The 20,992-nt window shown below is 41.8% G+C and overlaps 1 protein-coding gene across 2 annotated transcripts; it reads left to right on the forward strand.

The window, feature by feature from the left end:
- The first annotated feature begins 8,654 nt into the window (after window positions 1–8,654).
- Window positions 8,655–18,591, forward strand: sike1 (suppressor of IKBKE 1). Of its 2 annotated transcripts, none has more exons than XM_088640007.1 (6): window positions 8,655–8,805; window positions 10,682–10,864; window positions 11,373–11,478; window positions 13,328–13,470; window positions 14,279–14,392; window positions 15,134–18,591. In XM_088640007.1, exons 2-6 carry the CDS (start codon window positions 10,706–10,708, stop codon window positions 15,230–15,232), a joined length of 621 nt encoding a protein of 206 aa, XP_088496133.1. In that variant the 5' UTR covers window positions 8,655–8,805; window positions 10,682–10,705; the 3' UTR covers window positions 15,233–18,591. The 2 variants fall into 2 exon arrangements, with proteins under 2 accessions (XP_088496133.1, XP_088496132.1); XM_088640006.1 differs by having other exon boundaries at window positions 8,681–8,780.
- The last annotated feature ends 2,401 nt before the right edge of the window (window positions 18,592–20,992 follow it).

Genomic DNA, 20,992 nt, shown 5'->3' on the forward strand with positions numbered 1-20,992 from the left:
CAGTGCCTGGGTACAGGAGCAAGTCTTTTTGAGGTAAGGGAGGGGGATACCAGTATTGATATTAAACACTTAGATTGAATGGTTTAATTATGTCACCAATGGGCTTAAGGGCTGAGGGGGGATTCATTTCTGTAGATTTAGGTCAGAGGGGGGATTCCGTTAATTATTGTTCAACAACCATGTTATTGCCTTCCTGATAACTATTGTTACATTTCTCCAGAAGAAAGAAAAAAGAAAGAAATATCCTCATTCTCTTCCTCAATTTGAGCATGGTAGAAGGAAGGTTTTGTTGCTGTATTGTAATGAGACAATGATTTTTACAATAGATTCCAAAGTTTGTATGTATATATATTATTGTCATTTTCAGTTTAAGTGTTTTTGTCTCAAATGAATTGTTGTGATAGACTTGGAATTGATCCTGTAATGACTGCAAAATCTATAGTATACCTAGTAAGTTGTGCATTTTACCTAAGTTTGTATCAACCCAGAGGCAAAAGATCTACTTTAAGTTGAGAGAAGGGGCAACTTCATGATCCACACCAGGGAAAACATTTTCTTGTAATGTGTATTTCTTAATCCATTTAATTTGCATATAATAAATACATTTAGATCACCTTCTATCACAATTTCAATGTTAAAGGGGAACTGCTTTGTACATCATATTTCAGGGTTAGAAAAAATCAGTATTGATGAGTGCATTTCAAGCTGCAGTAAAAGTAAAATGTAAGCAGTAACTTGTAAAACCTCCAATTTACATCACAGAATTTGCCAGCAGCTACATCACCCTGCAACTAACAAATGGCAGCCCACTGAAGTTTAGCAGGTGTGAGCCTGGCCAGTACCTGGATGGGAGACCAAGGTTGCAGCTGGAAGTGGTGTTAGTAGTGTTAGTGGAGCCAGTAGGGGGTGCTTACCCTGGGGTGTGGGTCCTAATGCCCCAGTTATGGTGATGAGGACACTATACTAGAAAAAGGCACCATGTTTTGGATGAGACGTAAAACTGAGGTCCTGACTCAGTTCACAATTTTGTGCTTAATTTAACATTTGTAATTTTTTCTATAATGTAAATGAATTTATTCTGTTACCAAGATTTAATAACCGGTCTGAGAAATTGGGACAGCAGTTCCCTTTCAATTTAGCTGTTCTCAGAATTGTAATGTTTCTAAAGCATATTCACAAGAGGCAAAATACCAATGATGGATAATAAGACAGCTATGGCACAAAATGTCAGTTGATGACTATAAACTTATGTGCAGTTTGTTGATTCTGGGTGATCAGAGCACACAGATTAACACAACAATACACATAACACGGGCATAAAGTTGCACAATGAAAAATTGTTGAATTATCAAGAAACAGACTTTATTTCTTCTCCACACTCATTTTATATCTTGAAGGCATTTAATTAGTACTGATGCACAATGAACATGGAACGGTTTTACTTCAGTATCTCATTGGACACAAACATAAAGTTATTTACATTTTAAAAAGTAAGTACATAAGTTGCTTGAATAGTTCTTGGAGGGCAAAATATTGGAATCAAGCTATGTGATTTCATAAAAAACAGGTGCTGAGTTTGCAATTTGGATCAAAATGAATTTAAGAATCTGTGTAAATGACTATTGTTAAAGGCAAGATTGTGATTAATGCTGCAACAGTGTAAGAGTCAACCATTTCCCACCTGAGACCTGAAGACCACGTGGTTGGTATCAGTGCAACTGAAGGTGGGCTGACTGTGAGAGAAATGTTCCACTTCAACAATCAGTAGACTAGTCCAGAGAATCCAGAAAATTGGCTCTGTGAAGGACTGAATCACCTGTGAGGCAAAGGAATCACCATACAGGCCCAGAACAATCTGACCCACCTGTTTGTTTTCAGACTGCAGTGGCTACAGTGTGAGGAATTCCAAAAACAATAGCCTGCTCATCTGAATAATAACTGGATCACCATGTTCTTGATGATCTGCATGCTAGCTGGTGACATCTAAGCTGGTTGTAGAATGGGAGAGATTCATTTGATTTTTCTCTTGATGGTCCTGACAGGAGACAACCTTGGTGAAGTTGTCATGGTTAGTATTATGGTAATTGTTGCACTGTTCTAGCCAGGCTGTGTAGTGGTAGAAGTGTGATTATCTAGGGAGACATCTCCTTTAACTCAAGAACAGCTCTGAAGCAGATTGAGGGTTCTCTTACAGCTCAGAGAGCAGTTTCACTGACAAAGGCCTTGAGCCAACAGCTTTTCCATTCCTGCAAGGCACTCCAGAAGGGTCCATTTCCAGCAGGACAATGCGAGACCATGCAGTACTAGGATTACAATGACATGACTTCCAGAAAACAATGTTGCGGACTTGCAGAGGTCTTGCAGTAACCCGCTATTTCTCCTCATCTGAGTCCAATAGAACATCTGAAGCTAAGCAGGTGTGAGCCTGGTCAGTACCTGGATGGGAGACCTCCTGGGAAAAACTAAGGTTGCTGCTGGAAGAGGTGTTAGTGGGGCCAGCGGGGGGCGCTCACCCTGCGGTCCATGTGGGTCCTAATGCCCCAGTATAGTGACGGGGACACTATACTGTAAACAGGCGCCGTCCTTCGGATGAGACGTAAAACCGAGGTCCTGACTCTCTGTGGTCATTAAAAATCCCAGGGCGCTTCTCGAAAAGAGTAGGGGTGTAACCCCGGTGTCCTGGCCAAATTTCCAATTGGCCCTTACTAATCATGGCCTCCTAATAATCCCCCTCTATGAATTGGCTACATTACTCTGCTCTCCTCCCCACTGATAGCTGATGTGTGGTGAGCGTTCTGGCGCACTATGGCTGCCGTCGCATCATCCAGGTGGATGCTGCACATTGGTGGTGGTGGAGGGGAGTCCCCATTACCTGTAAAGCGCTTTGAGTGGAGTGTCCAGAAAAGCGCTATATAAGTGTAAGCAATTATTATTATTATTATCTGAGGGACCAAGTTGGCACTGCCATGAACAACAGACAACCTTCCCTAGCTGGCTGCAGCTGCACAGGAAAAGTGCTGAAACTTCCCACAGTATTAAAAACTCAGTCTCTTTTCATTGATTCATCTCTTGGTACTGTAGATCAACACAAGCATTTTACCAAGACTTTCTTTTAAGCTTTTTTTCCCCCTTTGTTCTAATTTTCCCTTTCCCTTTCTCTAAAAACAAAACAAAATTAATGAAGTCCTTCAGAGCTCATCTCAACCAAAGACCAAGAGAAGTGGGGTTCACACATAAATGAACTTGCAGTACAGCAGTGACAGCTTTCGCACAAAGGATTTTCAAACAACATTTGTCATTCAAAACAGTTCAACAATATATTAAAAGAAGCTTTTGAGGTTTTACAGAAAAAAATATTATCAAAAATGCTTGATCGGGTTACTTTATCAACTACTGCATTAAAAAGAATTCATAATAGAAATTCCTCTGATCGTATTGAAACAGAGCTGCACTAGTGTGATAAAGTGAATAATTAAATTAATATTTCACATGCATTCGAATGTGTGCAGGGGTTAGGTAAGATCTCAAAATATCTGCTATCACCTGTAAATACACTTTTTATTATAGTTGTTGTAACAAATTTTGTTTATTTTGGAAAGTGATCAATCTTATCCACAGTGGTAATGCGGTGAAATTGATTTGGATATAGGTGTATTTATAGTGTTTATATCAAATCAGTATAATTTATAAAACCAAATAAGCAACCTACATTAATATCAGAATCAATGCTCTATAAGACATTTGTTAATTAACTCCTTAATTATTATTTAAACCCACACCTGTTGTCTGTAGAGAAACAGGACTGCTTGCAGATCCCTGCATCTGAATAGATCTAATCGCTTTGCCTTTCTTTTACTAACATTTGGCGACGGGACCTCCTAGACTCTTGAATTCTTATTTCCAATAATTCATTACTCGTGAGTTGCACAAACGAGGACCTTTCAGAAACACACTTGGCCCAGGAACAGAGGAGTGAACAGGGCTATCCCAGGACTGGCAGGAACACTGCGAACCCTGATGGGTCACAGCAAGCCTTGATTTACTGGAATTCAGCACTACGCCTGGTCAAGAGGACACTTTTAGTGGTGTGATGTACTTCAGGAACGTGCTAAGAACACATGGCTCACTTTGAGGAAGTCTTCCTCCACAGACTGATCCACAGCTTCCAGAATGTCCAGAATCCCTTAGTTTTCATTCTAGCGGAGCTTCCACTTTATTAATTGAACCAATCATTGCCTTAATTCGTCAAGATAAAGGATTGAAGATGCATATATAACCCAAAGGGCTGGAGCTCCGCAGAACGAGGGCTGGAGAAATCATCCTTCTCCGCTTCCTATATAACAGTTATATAGCATAGGAAGGATTGTTCTTTTAAATACTCTGCCACAGTGTTCTCTCCAGAGCTCCATTATTTTGTGCACATCCACCTTTCCCAGCAGTGATAAAGCAGACTTTCTCAATTCAGGCACCCAGTAGTTCCTGTTTTGTGGTCCTTAGCGCTTTTAATGAATATATTTTTACCTGAATACATACATATGTATTTTGGTTTTTATGCATTGCTTTTGGTGCCACAAGAACACACACAGCTTTAAATGAGAAAATTTCAAATATTGAACTTCAATTAAAGCTTACCTAAGTGTGGAAGGCAAGACTGTATTTGAACTGTCTCCATTCCAAAACGGGGATTTCACTCTGCGGGAGAGAAGGAGTTACACAGCGTGGGAGTGAAGAGCAGTCCAGTGGGCTCATTAAGACATTCCCAGCAGCAGCGAATGTTTATAAACACTAAATAATCTGCTCTCTTGTGATTGATGGTGGCCGCTATCACAGGCTCTTCCTGTAGCCCCTAGAACAAATGATTTTTGGATTAAGGAGATGGGCCCAGCACCTCATAAAACATAACGGCACTGGGTTTCGCAACCAGGCGACAACAGCCTTCTCCTTACAGCGTTCCAATAAATCGTGCTGCCTGACCCCCCTACCTCTCCGCCCCACGCTGGCTGGGTGGGCTTTCTGTCACTCTGTCAATGCTGGCTGTGGAAAAGGGGATTTTGTTTCCACAAGGTCAAAATTCCATTCCCCATCAAAACGGCATAAAGCAAAAATAATAAAAGTCCAAGTGAAGTTATGATAGTATTGGCAAAGATGGGGTCGTGCTCATCGGTTTATTCTTCTCCTTAGAGACCAATACTCCACAGCTGGACAGGGCTCTGAGGTCAGCAGTCATGGGACCTCATCTTCGGGCCCCTGTATCAAATGAGATTTTCTGGAACATTCCTTGTAAGTGGGAGGCTGGGATTTTGAGATTGGTGGCTAAGGATGTCCAGGTCAGGAATTGAGTTCTTCCCTTGAGCACAATTTCTCACAGTGTCCCTCTCTCACTGTCGTCACTAAAAAATAAATGTCAAATTTGCAAGACTGGGGGGGGGGGGGGGGGGCTCGTCAGTCATAAACGCCTAACATTCTTGAACTGCTGAAAGGTGTCGAAGATGGAAGGTAGAAATTAGAGGAAGAGATATGTAAGTTGTGCGCATAAGAAACACTTTTGTAACATGACACATCAAATAAACATTTGGGGTTTTATGGTGGTTATCACTACTGCTTCCCAGGTCCTGGACTCAGTTCCAGTTTGGTTCACCTATCTGTGGGGAAATTGCATGTTCTCCCCACGTTTACATGTTTTTTATGTATTTCAGTTTCTTCTCACCTTTCGAATACTTGCAGGTGAGTTTTCGTTACGTTCTCTTTCTTGTGAAGATTTCATTAGATTACAACTATAGGAAAATAGAGACAATGGAGCTTGATGGACCAAAGTTTGATGAGTGATGGGAGAACTAGTTATTTCACTTGAAATCTAACACAGAAGCTTAGCTCTGCTGCTAATAACATAACATCAGTCTATAAAGAAAATGGGAAAAGTCCCGATTTCATGAACATACATCAAAGGTGCTAGCAACTGGGCTGCAAAATTGAACATTTCCAAATGCTTCCCTTATTTCTAAAACCTCGGCTTTTCACCCTGTTGCCTGGCTTGTGTCCGATTTCAGGTGTTTTCAGGCCTGATGTAATTCAGACAACCGCAACGAAAACTCAAGGGTTTTAGCAATATAAGCCCTTTTTTACGGGACATTTTTACAGGTGAATGCTTCGATTGTGCCACAAAAACATGTGCCTATTTTTTTTTTAAATGCAGGAGAAGCTGTGCGTTTAACCTTTGGAAATGAAAAGAAAAAAAAGCAAGTCTTGCAAGAACTCTTATCTGAAGAGGATCCCAAAAGCAGTTTTTTTATTAGAGAGTGTGCTACCACAGGTTTATTGTAACTGGAGCTCCTACAGAGCTGTTTAATGTTACTAATCTAGAATGGGCCAGAGATTTAGTCTGGTTTGTGTTTGTATTACAAGCTTTAGGACTCTGATACACTGGAGGGAAGGAGGATGGTTCTTCCCTCATTACAGAAGATCCAACTCAGCACTTTATCAGTGAGATAGTGTGGCTTCATGGGGGCCTGCAGGGCTTCTTTAAATTACCCCCCGGCCCTGTCTAAAGCAGCAAGCCTCCCTGTTGCCTGGCTTGTGTCTCCTGGAAGTGTGTTTACTGGAAGTGAAGACCTTTCAAGGCCCAGAGCCTCAGCGTTAGGCAGTGGGGATAATGGGCCAGCACAATCTTTCCAGCCTGCCCTCAGGACCATAATTTTCTCAGGGCTGGAAAAAAAAGCCAGCGGAGTCAGCAATGTCAGGAAACACAAAGGGCAATTAATTATTCTTTACTGCAGGTTATGCACAATAATTAAGTGGTAAAAAAAATACATCCCAGATCTCCCATCATCCTCTGACTACCTGCAGGCTGGAAGCAAATCTTTCCATAACCAAGAATACTTCATATCCATATTATTCACAAATTCTGACACTCTGGTAGCGATGTGTGATTCACTGCACAATAATTCTGCTCGCAATTTATCCAAAACAGCCCTGAAGCGGTTTGTATAAGCCATTTCCATAGATGTGTCACAAATTGAAAGATTCAGTCTGTAAGCTAATAACAACATATAGAATTTTATCATTGAGTTATTCTGACCGTTACTACATGGTGTGTAGCCAGAGTGATTTCCAATCTGGACATACGTACCTGGATCTCTGACCTAGTGCAAGACAGTAAAAGTTAACCTCTGATTATACATGTATAATGGGGCTGAGTGATGTAGCGGGTAAGTCCTGCACGCCTGACTGATGGGCAGTGGGTTCATGTCACTTTTGGGGTTCTTTACTCTAATTATTCCAGTCACAATTGATGGGGTAATCCTTTTGAAGAACTGGTGTCCTATCTGTGGTCAGAGGGGGTCACATGCTCTCTTAACGCCACGGAAACCAGGGAGATCACTGGCCCATGAGCCGATGTGATTGGAATGGAAATTACCTACATCTTTGTAGGTAATTATATGTAAGACGTTGTTGTTTTCTCTGCTTGTCAGCATTTTCTCAAACAGACAGGTGAAAATATGGAGAAAAACCAGGGCTACAACCCTGGCATGTGTCCAGTATAACTCTGTGTGATGATCCTTGTGGGCCCTATACCACTCATGTGCATGGAGCCTTAAGTATGAGATTAAATACCTCTGGTGTAAAAGATAGACTCCTTTTCTAATTTACTAGGCTAATAGCTTCAAGTGTGTCAAGATGTTTTGCGCAATGTTCTTGTTGTCAAGGAGATCTTAAAGGGAAATTTAAACACAGGTGGTGTCATGTATTATCCCCTGACTGCTGAGCTCAGGCTGCACTGTGTCAGTGGATTCTTCCGGCGGGCATTTTCTCTCAGGGCCTGTATGGGCTCCAGCCGCATCGAGGAGAAATGGTGGCAGCGAAGTTGGCCTGCAGCCCCCCATGGGACAGGACGCTGAGAAGATCCCTGTGTATCAGGCTTAGCAAACATTACAGGACCTGATAACAGCTCTTGACATGACAGAGCCAGCAAATGCTTATCACCAGCTTTCACTGAGGTATTTACAGGCATAAGTGGGGCAGGGGCTGAGGTCAAGGGTAGGCACACAAGAGTGTCCTTCAACATGGGAGAGACCGTTCCTGAACAAAAGCAAAAACATGTTCCTCGAATTAATTTATCATTTACATTCACACCCGTATTGCTAACTTGTGATTTTCATGTAGCCTGTAGTTTTGTGAGACAAGCTCCTCGTAGGCATCACAGTTTCTCACAGGAGATTTGGGGCGACTCTGAAAGAGGATTTTAAAGACAAAATTACTGTTAGGTAATCAAAACATTTTGAAAGTTTAGGTACTGTCAAAATACTACTAATACTATGAAACCTTAAGGATTGAGGCTGTGGAGAAAATAAGATGGTATGCGTCTAAACGTTTTTATTCTAGACACATCATGTCCTCTGTGCTCTAGCGATTGGCTTGGAGCGCACGGGAGTATTGCCTTGGGGTTTTCCAATACTCAGAGGGTTATCTCTGAGTCCTCAGAGATGGACGGACACTGTTTTATACATAGAACCAATCATCACTCCAGCACAGGAAATTACTGTCTGACAGCGGTCTACCACGGTTCAGATGTTAATTCTGCATCTTTAATAAATAATAATTAAAACCTTAAGTTTCGCTCCCTGTTCGATCTTTATTGAACGTCTTGAGGCTCATCCTGCTGGTACGCGAACCCCGCCGGCACTGAGACCCAGCGGACGGCGCTTGGCCGTGGGGGTGTGGCAGGGATCGGAAGTGTTCAGAAGGGGAGACAGAGGAGCGGAAGGCATTACGGGACGGTTGAGGTGAAGTGGTGTTATCCTCTTTAATGTGTGTTTTTTGGCTATATTAAAAAAAAAAGAATACAGTATTATCAACGCAATATGTTTGCTGCAATATAGAAAAAGAAAAGCGCTCTCTTGAGATCAAGCGGCTAGTTGAGTTATAGTAGTCACAATAAAATTAAGCACCGACTTTTACAGATCCCATTTTCACATATATTAGCTGAGGTTTTTGCCATTAAACAGAATCCGTTACGGTTTTTTTCCCTCTCGTCTCACGATGAGAGCGCGTAAAACGGTTAATTTGTAAGATTTGAAAAATACAAGTGGTTGTCTGATTAATGCGAAACTGCAGTAAGAAATAATCAAACCGGTAGTTAAGCGTTTTTTATACCCGTTGTACAAGAGTACGTGTTCTGTCATGACATCTCTCTAGCTGTGTGTTTCTTCTTGTTATAGTTAACCTTTTAGATTTATTTCGTTAATCATCCGTGTCCCTCTGTTTTGTATTTGTCATGTGTTATATTTAGCTACCTATCGTCGTCATCATCATTATCATCATTGTCGTCATCAGTCTACTGCTGTCTAAAGCCCCCACTCCTGCTAGGTCTTTTGTCTCTTGGGTTTTAAAACTTCTTGATCCTCCGGCTCTGATCTCCTGTCGGGGAGAGCATCACTGGTCCTGAGGACCTCCAAGCCAGCTAGATCTCATTCCAGCTGAGCTCTTTACTTAGACTAATTGAATTCTTGATTAACGTACACGATCTTACACGTTCCTTGATTGGGACCCTTGCAAGGTGTCTGCTGAACAGATGGAGATCTTAAGTTACTCACGAAAGGCAGTGGTTAAAAGGCAATCCACCACATGTTTAGGAACTGACAGCAGCTGGAATTAGTGCTGTTATTCGCTCAATTAAGTGACTGAGTACTGTTTGTAACTGAGAGCTCAGCTGGTATCAAAACAGAGCAGGCATTCAGCTCCACAGGACTAAGAGGGGGAACCCATGCTCTGGGTAGCCGGTGTAGTGTCATTTCCCCTTTCACTTCTACAGTAATGTCACAGCTTCTTGTTTGCTCACTCCTGTTATTCACAGCATGCACCTTTCTGTGTCTGTGGCTTTGGCTGTAATTGCTGAAGCTTCTTTGTGTCTGGATCTTCCTTTGCATCACATGTTAATAACCTTGTCTCTCCATCTGCTGTTGTGCTGTCGTCCCGTCCAGGCCCTGTCCTGTCCATTCTGCCTGTGCTTCACCCCTTGGCACAATCGAGTGCTCTTTTGCCCTGCACCTGCTCTTAGCTGACCTGATTTCTTTGGTCACTTCAGTGTCCTGATAGACATTTTAAAATGTCCTCTGCCAGACGTGTCTATTGTTCATGGGAATATGTTCCCCATTTTCCTGTCTGTCTGTGCGGAACATTTCATGCTGTTTGAAATGGCACACGGACTTCATCAGCACACTAAAGTATGTCTTGTTTGCTCGTGTGCTAGGTTCTGTTGTTTCTTTCCTCCCTCAGTCTGTAGTTCCTATATCATTGTGTTTTTCAGAGTCTAGGCTGTGCATTCATGGTACTAAAACCAGCATGCATACATACAGGAAGTCATGCACTTGTATTTTTACACGTATGCTGTGTTAAGGAATAACTAATCTGCTCTATTGAACGTAGTACTTGCACATGTTCAGTGCTGATGTCTGCACTGAAAGAAGAAACTGGAGAAAAACATATAGTCTGAAGAAAGGCAGTGACTAAAGCAGGGAGGTTAAGGGGAGAGGCTGCTGTTGTTTTTTCTCAATTCCATTTGTAACCACAAGTGAGCAGTCTCTTATTTATAGTGTGTGTTTGTGTGTAGGTAGATATGCTATGTGAATACGTGTATTGGCTAGCCCAAAGGCTGCACTGTCATCCCTGTACTTGTGCCCCGCAGTGCTCGACCGCCCGGCTGGCCAACATGACTTGCACGCTGGAGAAGGTGCTGAGCGATGCCCGCACACTGCTGGACCGGCTGAAGGAGCACGACATAGCCGCAGAGTCCCTGATCGAGCAGTCCAGCGCCCTCAGCCAGCGGGTCCAGAGCATGAGGGAGGTGGGCAATGCCCTGCCCGACAAGGTGAGAGCTGCCGAGAGGTGAGGAAGTAGCTGAGACTTCCCCCGGGGGGTCCAGTCACAAGGCAGTTTGAACCGGGGCAGGATTTAGATAGATAAGATAGATAGATAATACTTTATTAATCCCGTAGGGAAATTGATGTGTTACAGCAGTCCAGCCCAAGACAAGCAAAACAGACATCAGAATAGTTATAAAACAAAAGACAAACAAAATAAATAAAAATAAATAAATACATAGGTGTGTGCAAAATGTGCTGATCATAGTCAATGTAAAAACAATAAAATATATGCAAAATGTGCATAGGTTTATACAGACTTTTTATACAGACAAAAAGTACAATGGAGTAAACATGCTGTCCATAGAGGAGCAAATGAAGGGCTAAGATTTCGTCAGTGCTGCATCAAGTTGAACATTTAAATAAATCATAGGAATGCGCTTTTGAGGTTTTTGTTTCTCATATACTTGGTTCGATTGTTTTTGATGATTTTTCTTGCTCTTTCTCTGTCCACAGTACCAGGAGGACTGCATGGACCTGAAAGAACTGTCCAAGTACAAGCCCCACATCCTGCTGACCCAGGAGAACACCCAGATCAAGGAGCTGCAGCGTGAAAACAGAGGTGTGAGCTGCTGGCCCTCTCTGTTCTCTTGTTTTATGGTGTCTTCCAACACTCCTCAGACTCTTCTTATGGTGTTCTCTTTTGTGAAGTTACAAAAACGATACACGCTTTTTTAAAGGGGAGCTACAGCCCCAATTTCTCGGACTGGTTATCAAATCTCGATAACAAAATAAATTCATTGATGTTCTAGAAAAACAATTACAAATGTTAAATTAAGCCCAAAAGTATTATCGTAGACTCACATTCGAGTTCCCACGAATCGCGATGTGATGTGGCCCTTCCTGCTCACTAGTTTCTGTAATGACTAATGTAGTGTAATGTACAAGTGAATAACTTCAGGTTGTGCAGCAGATATTTCACTGAAGAAATGTTCAAACGAGATCTGCATGCACAGTTAACAATTAAGTAGTGTTTATTGGAAAAACGAAAGCAATATTTTGATTGGATTAAAAGAGGTGTATTCAAAAGCCTGCTTGTTTACAATCTAATTAGTCTGCACACATCATGTTTTGTAGCCTTGTTCTGAATCACAGAACATGGTTCTGCACATACCACATAGCATGGTGCTGCACATCCACAAATTTAGTCTATTTTGTGATGCAAATTGGAGGTTTTACAAGTTACTGTATGCATTTTACTTCAATGCTGATTCTTTCTAACCCCAAAATATAAAAATAGCATTGCATCTCCCCTTTAAACTTAAAATATTTATGCATAATTTGAATGTTCAAAACAAAAGGGTAAGGGTAAGATAAAGTCCAGTAAATGTCTTTAAAAACTAAAGAGAAAAGGCTGAAATATGTTCCTGTTGTGAGTGTGTGATTGTCTGTGTGGCTGCCCTGCAGTGGACTGGTATCCTGTCCAGAGTGTACTGTACATGGCTTTGCACCTGTTGCTTGCCAGGACAGGTTCAAGCTCCCCTGCTACCCTGAATTGGATAAAGTGACTAGAAAATGGGTGGATGTCGATTGCATAAGTATTCAGACATGTGAATTCAATACTTTGTGGAAGCATCTTTGGCAGCAATTATAGCTGCAAGTCCTCTTGAGTAATTCTCTTCCACATATGCTCACTGACTGGATGCTGGGTTTTTTGGTTTGATTCTTGGCAGATTTTCTCAGTTCTCTTTGGGATTTTTTGTCCCAGTTTTGAGCAGAGTAGACAAGGCCTAGAACTATGACATAATGCTGCCACCTCCATGCTTCACTACTGCCTTTGAATATGGTCACCTCCATGCTTGACAGTAGATATCGCCAAAGATAAAAGGATGAGCTGTACAGTGAATAAAGGATAAAAAGGTTTAGGTGTGGTGGCAGCAGAATCAGTCAGAAGGTCCATTAGGATGATCTCATACAGATGGGTGCACAGAATATAGGTAGAGGTGAACTTGGAGAATGGAGAGTTGTTAAGCCAGTAACTTCTACTGTAACTGGATGGTGTCAGCTGATAGGGTTGCAACCAGCCAAGTGCTGTTGAGATGTAATAAACAGACGAGCCCAACTAATTGATTCTAGGATAACATCCAGCCATGTATTGAAATAAAGTAGGGCATTGGCTTCAAAACATGGCTAGGTATGATTCTTCCATACTCCCACAACCCACTGGGTAAAGAAAAGTAAAGTGTATCCACTAGCTTCCTTCTGGTTTGTGTTTCACTGTTCTGGGAACCTGCAGTGAGCCTACAAAGGCATCATCAAGACTCTGTTGTGGAGATTGGCCCAAAGAAGGAGGTTTCAGGAATGTGTGGGGTTTGGCAATAAGTCTGCTTCACTGATAAAAAGTTCATTTCTGTGTTTGATACAGCTAGAATGGAAGGACGAATGAAGCACAATTCTCTCTCTACCTACAGAGCTATGGCTGTCTCTGGAGGAGCACCAGTACGCCCTGGAGCTGATCATGGGGAAGTACAGGAAGCAGATGCTCCACCTGATGATGTCCAAGAAGAAGATGGACACCAAGCCTGTGCTCTCCCTGCATCAGGACCATGCCAAAGTATGCCACCCTGTCCATACCCACTGCCAGTCCTACTCCTCTGCTGCACCTCCTGTGGTGATACAGGGATCAGGATAGATATTGGGAGAGATGGGCATTGATCACCATGCACAAACACGTCATTCCCTAAACCCCCTTCCACCACATCAGATAACTTAGTTTCTCAATAGGTGGTTATTAGGAAGGTTAAAGATAAAATTATTTTCACGTTTTGCACACTTAAAGCTCTCTATGACAGTGTTCCAGCCATCGTTTGTATGGGATTTGAGAAGAGAGGTATTCCTGTTTTTTAGAATGTAGTTTAAACCCTGCTTTCAAGTCCCCTATTAAGGACTGAATCACAGCTTTGAAGCACTCACCAGTTAAAAAATCCCAGAAGAGCTGCACGAACAGAATGTTTGCTTTCCTGAAATTTTCCACTGGTGCAATGGAAAGCTCCACGCTTTGCAGTTTGTGAAAGGTGGCTGGGTCAGAATCTGGCCACTAGTTCAAATTCAATTGACTTTTTCATTATAGTAAACTAAAGGCACTATATTTACACCTCAGTCCAAACCAACAGAGCAGTTTATAATTAATAATCTCTTCTCAATAATGCAGAGAGAGACAACTATTGTTAAAGACCCTTTATTAAACCTGGTTTAATTTTGTCTGCTTTTGTTGCACCTGCGAACTAAATTGTACATGTTTGTACAAGCCAGAGGAGCAGGCCCAGCTCCTTGGTCTGTTACTGTTTGTGTCTCTCTGTACCAGCTCCACAGGGTGTTTCCCTGGTACCTGTGCCAGTCATCTCTCTCTCTCTTTCTGGCAGGAGGTGCAGGTGCAGGTGGAGCGGATCTGTGAGATGGGTGAGGTGATGCGGAGGGCCGTTCGCGCCGACGAGCAGCACTACTGCACTGTCCGTGAGCGCCTGGCGCAGCTGGAGGTCAGACTCGTCGGGGGAAAAGCAGAGCAGTTATTTTGAGGGACGGGGGTGTGGAAGCTGCAGCAGACAGCTGGGTGTTTCGTGCTTTTCACGTGTCAGCTTCATGCGCCACCTTGAGGCCTGACCTCCTCAGATCTAGCAAGCTAGGGCCTGGTGTGTGCTGGGATAGGAGACCTCCTTGCAGTGACACTGGTGGACCTTTAGGTGGTGCTCTTCTCTCTGCCTCAGAAATAGCAAACCAGTAAAGAGAGGACTCTGTACTGCTGGAGCTAATAACTTTTGGGATGAGTTGTTTAACGGAGGTCCCATTGACCTGTGGTCATTAAATACAAGTATATGAATGACTAGGGATGCAGACCCTGGTGTCCTGGATAGGTCCTTGACATATGTAGTCTTACTCAATCTAGCCCACCAGCATTTACCCCTCATTTACATTAGTGAGTCACTTCCTAGCTCCTCCACCTGCTGGGCTGCTGGTGCTGAAATCCTGCAGTGTGTCACTGATGTGAAGATGCACCTCAGTGGTGAATGACTGCAACCTCCTCCTATATGTAAAGTACTGAGGTATTCCCCTGTATGAAAAGGGCAGAACAAATTTCTATCATCATTGCTATATATGGAATTGTTCCTGAAATACGAGAGCTTTCCAGCCGTACATCTGGAGTCTAGAAGCAGCTGGGGATGCTGTTTTATGCCTTTGACAGTTTCTCTCTGTCTTGTCCTGCCACCTGTGTTGTTCAGATGGAGAACAAAGAGTTGCGGGAGCTCCTCTCCATCAGCAGAATCTGCCTGAAGCCCCAGAACGAAGAGCCTTCTCAACCCGCCAACCCAGCCAAATAGCGCCCCCGACGGGCCGACAACCTGCGTGACACTGTGAGCTGAAGCCCTCTCTCCTCGAGTTCACAGGTGGACAGCCCAGCAGGGGAGCCGATCTGGACTGGCTTTTCTGCCGCCCGGTGATGGCCAAATCCTGTCTTTTGATCCACATGAACGGAAAACAAATCTGGGGAGCAGCCTTTACTTTTTCTAGCAGCCAGATACACACCATGGGTTACTTTTGACACTGTGTTGGTTGTAATATCCATGCGTTTCCCCCATCTTGCTGTCCACCTAGTTCCTTTTCCATCCCTTTATTGTCCTCATGGAGCAATCTGGCTCTGTAGCCACAGACTGAATTACCTCTGTCACACGTAAAATACCTCTGTCGCTCATTCATATTTAATTCTCACCAGGGTCCTAATTTTTACTGATGTCCTGTACAGCCAGGTCAGTGCAACTGGCCCCAGCCTTAATGGAAGTGCTATGGCAGAACTGGAAGGGGAATCGATCGCTAGACCTGCCTCACATATACACACTTCTCCCCACCACATGTGAAACATATGCAGGAGGTCCCTCCTTGGGCAAGTGAAAAGTATGTCTGAAGGAACTGGCATGCAAAATATACTCAAGGGCACCCAGAATATCAGATATCATCCCGGGCTGTTTAAATGTAGCTCCATCTCTGTGCACAGCAAGAGCTTTTGGAAGTTTTCAGAAATCTTTCCAGAGATTCCTAAACTAGTAAATCCTGGGACACACTCAAGAACAGCTGGCTGTAATCTGGGAAGCTTTTTTTTTTGTAGCAACAGGATTCAGTAGGAGGTAGCGCATGAGAGTTGGTTGGGCTCGAACTTCATTTAGGTCTCATTCATTTTTGACTGACCAACGTAGAAGAGCTTCTGTGAAGAGTGGTGCATTTATTGGTTCGAGGGGATAACACTGTCTAATGTTTCCTCTCAGAGAGCTCAATTGTTGTGACCGAGTAATCATGTCCTTCAGCTCTCATCTCCTGCGCTGTGTAAAACCATTTTCAAAAGCATGACTCCAGTCCAGTCCTGACAGCTGGGTAAGGCCAGCTTCAAAGATGTGACTTTAGTCCAGCCATGATAGCTGTGTTGATATTACAGCAGTCAGAATTATTACATTTTCACAGAACAAAGGTGCATATTTTTCAGATGACAAACAGGATATTGTTACGTTTTTGTAATTTCTCTGAATCTCCACACAGCTCTTTGTGGAGTTCTAACAAAGCTGTCTATGCCTTATTGTTTCTGTTGTTTTGGACTTAATTTCCAGGGCATACAGTAAATAAAAGAGAAGCCTCCTATGTGATATAACTATGAGTCATGCCACAGAAATAACAGAATGTCTGTATTCTGGAAATAGCAATACAGTCTGCTTTAGCCTGAAGCGTATTATTAGTCTGAGATCTTACTGGACACTTATATTAGGAAACATGTCTGTAAGCAGGCACATATTCTTTTCCCTCATCTCCAGCATTCTGGTATTTCCAAGTAGTCTTTGTGAGCTCTCTGTGGAGCCTGCCTTATGCAGCAGAAGTATTGAAAGATCATATTTGGGGTTTCCCGCTCTCAGGCAACACTGCAATTATGTCTCACACAAACAGCCTTAGCTAGGATTGCTACTTTTTGGCATTTCTTTTTTAGAAATACATTTTATCACAAATACATTTTATCACTTTTAATTGTAGTGTTGTGTAAGCTGAGTTTAACACCTGTAGATTGCATTAGAGGTCTGGACACAGGGCTATGGAACTTAATTTACATCAGACATTTCAATTTTTTTTATATATATAGAATGTTTTTAATTCTGAAACTACCACAGCTTTGAATACGTTTGGAACATCAGGAGGCTGATTTGTCTTTATAGCTCCCTGATAAACTCTTTTTAGGTAGGTAATTGTGAAATTGAGCTCTTGTATTGTCTAAACGTGTAACTTTCAGGAGCTTAATGTGCGCTATTAACAGGTGAAGTGTAGAAATGTTGCGAACTCAGTTCTGTTAGATAGTTAACCAGTCCAAACTAGTGATGTAACAGAAACATTTCTCGATGGAAAAAGTAAGGTGTATTATGGTGTTCAGTGTGCATATGAAATAAAAAAAATTATAATGGGGAAATCTTAACATTAACACAATACACAGCAATGTACAAATGCACAATGTACAGGCCTTCATTTTTTATCTCGGCAGCAAAAATACTTTTTTGTTTATTTTTATTTCACATTTGGTTTGTGTTTGGTTGCAGGTGCAGTAGTACCCATTCATTTTTCTGTGGAGATGTATTTTAGTTACAATCTTTTGGTGGACTCCAAGGTTAATTTGTGGTAATCTGACGGTACAAGGGTGTTTCTAAATGACTCTTGCCTGTTATTAACCGAATACAGCTGTGTGATATGGGAGTGTGGTAAGTAAACATGAAAATATATAATGTTTCCTCCTGACAGTACTGCAAGACCAGAGCACCATGTTAGACTTTCTGTTGAACAAACTGATAGCCCAAAACACTGACAGATTTTTTACTGAAAGTGCTGTTAGTCCAGATTGTTGTGTCAGAATTTCTACTCAAAGACCTGTTAACCTAGATCTCTATGTCAGATGTTCTACTGGAAGCCCTGTTAGCCCTGAGCACTATGTCAGATTTTCTATGGAACAGATTGGTAACCCAGAGCACTTTGGGAAATTATCTATGAGACAGACTAGTAGCCTGGAGCGCAACAAACATCCGTCTTGCCAGACATGAAGTGCTCTGTGCGAGCACCATTCTGTAAGGTAGTAGCTTTGTCATATATCATCACAAAAGAGCACTGTGCTTATAGGAGCACTTCCAGCCTCTCCATAGCAGGCTCGGCCAGGGTGGTTTAACGTGTATCCTGACTGTATAACATTGCAAATTCAGCTCCTTTAGGACTGTCCTTCAAAGCTTAACAGTAAGGTGGATATAATTAATATTACAAAATAACCTTTAAGAGCAACGTTAAAGGAGTGCAGGTTTCCTTAACTAAAATTTAGTGTGGGTTGCACCGTGGGATTTTAGATCTTTACCATTGATAATTTATTTTAAATAAAGGAAAATTGGATATTATCTTTCTGACAGGGTTGAACATTATAGAAGTCTTTTGTGTAGTTGTAATGTCTGAATTAACTGTAAATATGGTGTTTTGACTCATCTCACGTTCCTTGTCAGTGACGACGGTGGTTGCAGAATCAATTTCTTGCCCTGTATTAATATAAAATGTTCTGTGTGTCCTCTTGCTATTTTTTAAAATCACTTTTAACTGTTCTTAGTCCTACATTGTTAAAGTAGTTATTGTTATTGTTGACTGTAATCAAGTTCCTAATAAAGCTGAGAAACTCAGGAAATATTCATCATTGTTTATGTAAAAAAAAATTCTGCTTCGTGATAATTGCTTATATCCACTCTGAGTCTCATGCAGAGATACTAATGTAGGCGTTTGTATAATGTAGGTTTGATCATTGTAATGCAGTGATTGCTGGAACATTGAGACGTTCTAAGTTATTAAATTCAGAAATCAGCTGCTCAGATCTAAAAGCCTGAGTTTCCGAATATTTTTACTCCTTTCTTTTACCGATTATCGATTGGCAGTATGTTATCTGTGAACAAATTCTCATTTATAATGACATTGATCCATTGATACAGCTTGGCAATTACTGGACCAATCTCAGAAAAAACAGTCTGACAGTACTGATCCACTCAGGATTTGAACCCATAATCGTTCTATCCTCTGTCCACACCTCCATGCTTTCTCCTTAATTTTAGAATCCTGCAGCTCACCTTTAAGGCTTTGAATGAATCTCCTGACTACTGTATATCAGTATCTCAATATCAACCTACAAACCAGGATTCTTTCAATTCTCTAAACTAGACTGCGAATCTTCGGAAAATGTGCCTTCTCTTCTGTCTCTCATGGGTATGAGATGAGCGTATATTAGAATGTGCTAACCAGTCAACCCTCTGAAAAACTGTCTTAACGTGCTTTTATACGTTAGATTTTCTTTATGTTTCGAGCCCTATCTTAGATTTCTGTATTATTGTGCTTTTTTTCTAGTGCACGTTGTCTTGAGATAATGTGTCATTTCAGGTGAAAGGTTGGCACGGTTATAAATCATACTTTGGTAGCTAGATCCTGGCCTGGACTCCTGAAGACCTTCTTACACTGTAACTCAAGCTCACACCAAATCATGGCCCCATCAGTCACTTTGCTCTCAATATTTGGTGGAGTTCTAGGATGACCTCGATGGAGGAGCGAAAAGGATCAGTTCAACTTGCATCCATGTGTTGTGGGAGATGGCACGGTTGGACACCCAAAACGTGGCCACAGACAAGCTTGGCTTGTATAAAAGAATACAGAAAAGATGATAACACGACCGCATTCGCTTTTGAGAAACTTGATAAGTGTTTCCGTAACACCAGTCACTATTCCTTAGTTGCTCTTTGGTAAGACTGTTAAACCTCCCTCCACTTGCTGGGGGGCTATCAGAGTTGTGTATGCTGAAGACTGAGTAAAGCCTCATCCAGAGGGCACAGTGCCAAACCTTCTGCATGCAGTTAATGATTGCCACCAGAATTCCCTGGTGCTCATCAACAAACCAGCAGGCTAGAGGGCATCTCTTTAGCCACCTCTCCCTGCCACGTCATGGCAGATCAACGCAGCACAATCTCCTCCTCCTGGATTTGAAACCTTCCCATTCCAGTCAGCCATGAACTGCTCAAGAAAAGTAAACACTTGCTCAACCACATGCCCAGTTCACACAGATCAGATGACAGCATGCTGAATGTGTGAGTGGTTTGGTAAAAATAGAAATACTCTTTATTTTTTTTTTTATTTTGTCTACTTAGTAATCTAAAGAGTTTACTTAAATTAATGTATTTTATTGCCTTCATCCAAATGATGAGAGTAAAAACACTTCAGTTTTCCACAGAAGGGATTGATCATGCAGGCGATGGACTGGTGTCACGGCAAGGGTGTATCCTGTCTTGGGCAGACTGGAAGATGGATGAAACGGACTGATCATGCTAATGTAAAGCACTAGTTTAGAATAAGCACTAAAAACAGGAAAAGGAAGCTCAAAAAGGAAGGAAGTACAAAATGTACTGCAGTCTTAACTCGCCTCCTGAAGGTTTCCATTGCACTTGGATTACTTAGTCTAATTACTCTTTTAATTAGGTATATTTTCAAGATTTGTATCATTATAATATGGTAAATGTTTGGAACCTTGTAGAGAACAATGAATTCATCCTTTTATTCAGGTTAATTCAAATTCAATCAGGTGAATTTAATTTGTTCAATTTACAACTAATTTGTAAATTGAACAAATGAAAGCCGGGAGACACTATAGCACCTACAGAAGCAGAGACTAACATCCTTGACCTAATTCAGGGTTGGCTCATCCTTCTGTACACAGAGTTGTAGGTACAGTACATGGAACAAGCTGCCAAATTATATTGAGTGTTAAATGTAGTATTCAAAGGAAAGGCTTCTTTCAAACTGTTTTAAGAAATGGGTCTAGACTAAATCCAAACTTCTTTTGTGAGCTAATTATCCACCAATCACAAATTACAGGCCCAGTAATGATAACATAAAGAGCAGGGTACCAAGGCTTGTTCCAGGGCTGAGAGATACTGGTGAATAGACAACTTGAAAGGTACTTTGTTTCCAGGTCTCAGTGAAGAAAGAATGACTGAAAGGAGATTTAATGGTTTCACAAAATTTAAACAGGAATAAGCACGAGTGGCTTTATT

This window comes from Lepisosteus platostomus, chromosome 7, assembly GCF_059453375.1.
Source record: "Lepisosteus platostomus isolate fLepPlt1 chromosome 7, fLepPlt1.hap1, whole genome shotgun sequence".
Lineage (NCBI taxonomy): Eukaryota > Metazoa > Chordata > Actinopteri > Semionotiformes > Lepisosteidae > Lepisosteus > Lepisosteus platostomus.

Coding starts and splice junctions, on each gene's coding strand:
- sike1 (XM_088640007.1), top strand. CDS start 10,706: ATGACTTGCACGCTGGAGAAGGTGCTGAGCGATGCCCGCACACTGCTG. Junction 11,479..13,327: donor GCTGCAGCGTGAAAACAGAG/GTGTGAGCTGCT, acceptor CTCTACCTACAG/AGCTATGGCTGTCTCTGGAG. Junction 13,471..14,278: donor TGCATCAGGACCATGCCAAA/GTATGCCACCCT, acceptor TCTTTCTGGCAG/GAGGTGCAGGTGCAGGTGGA.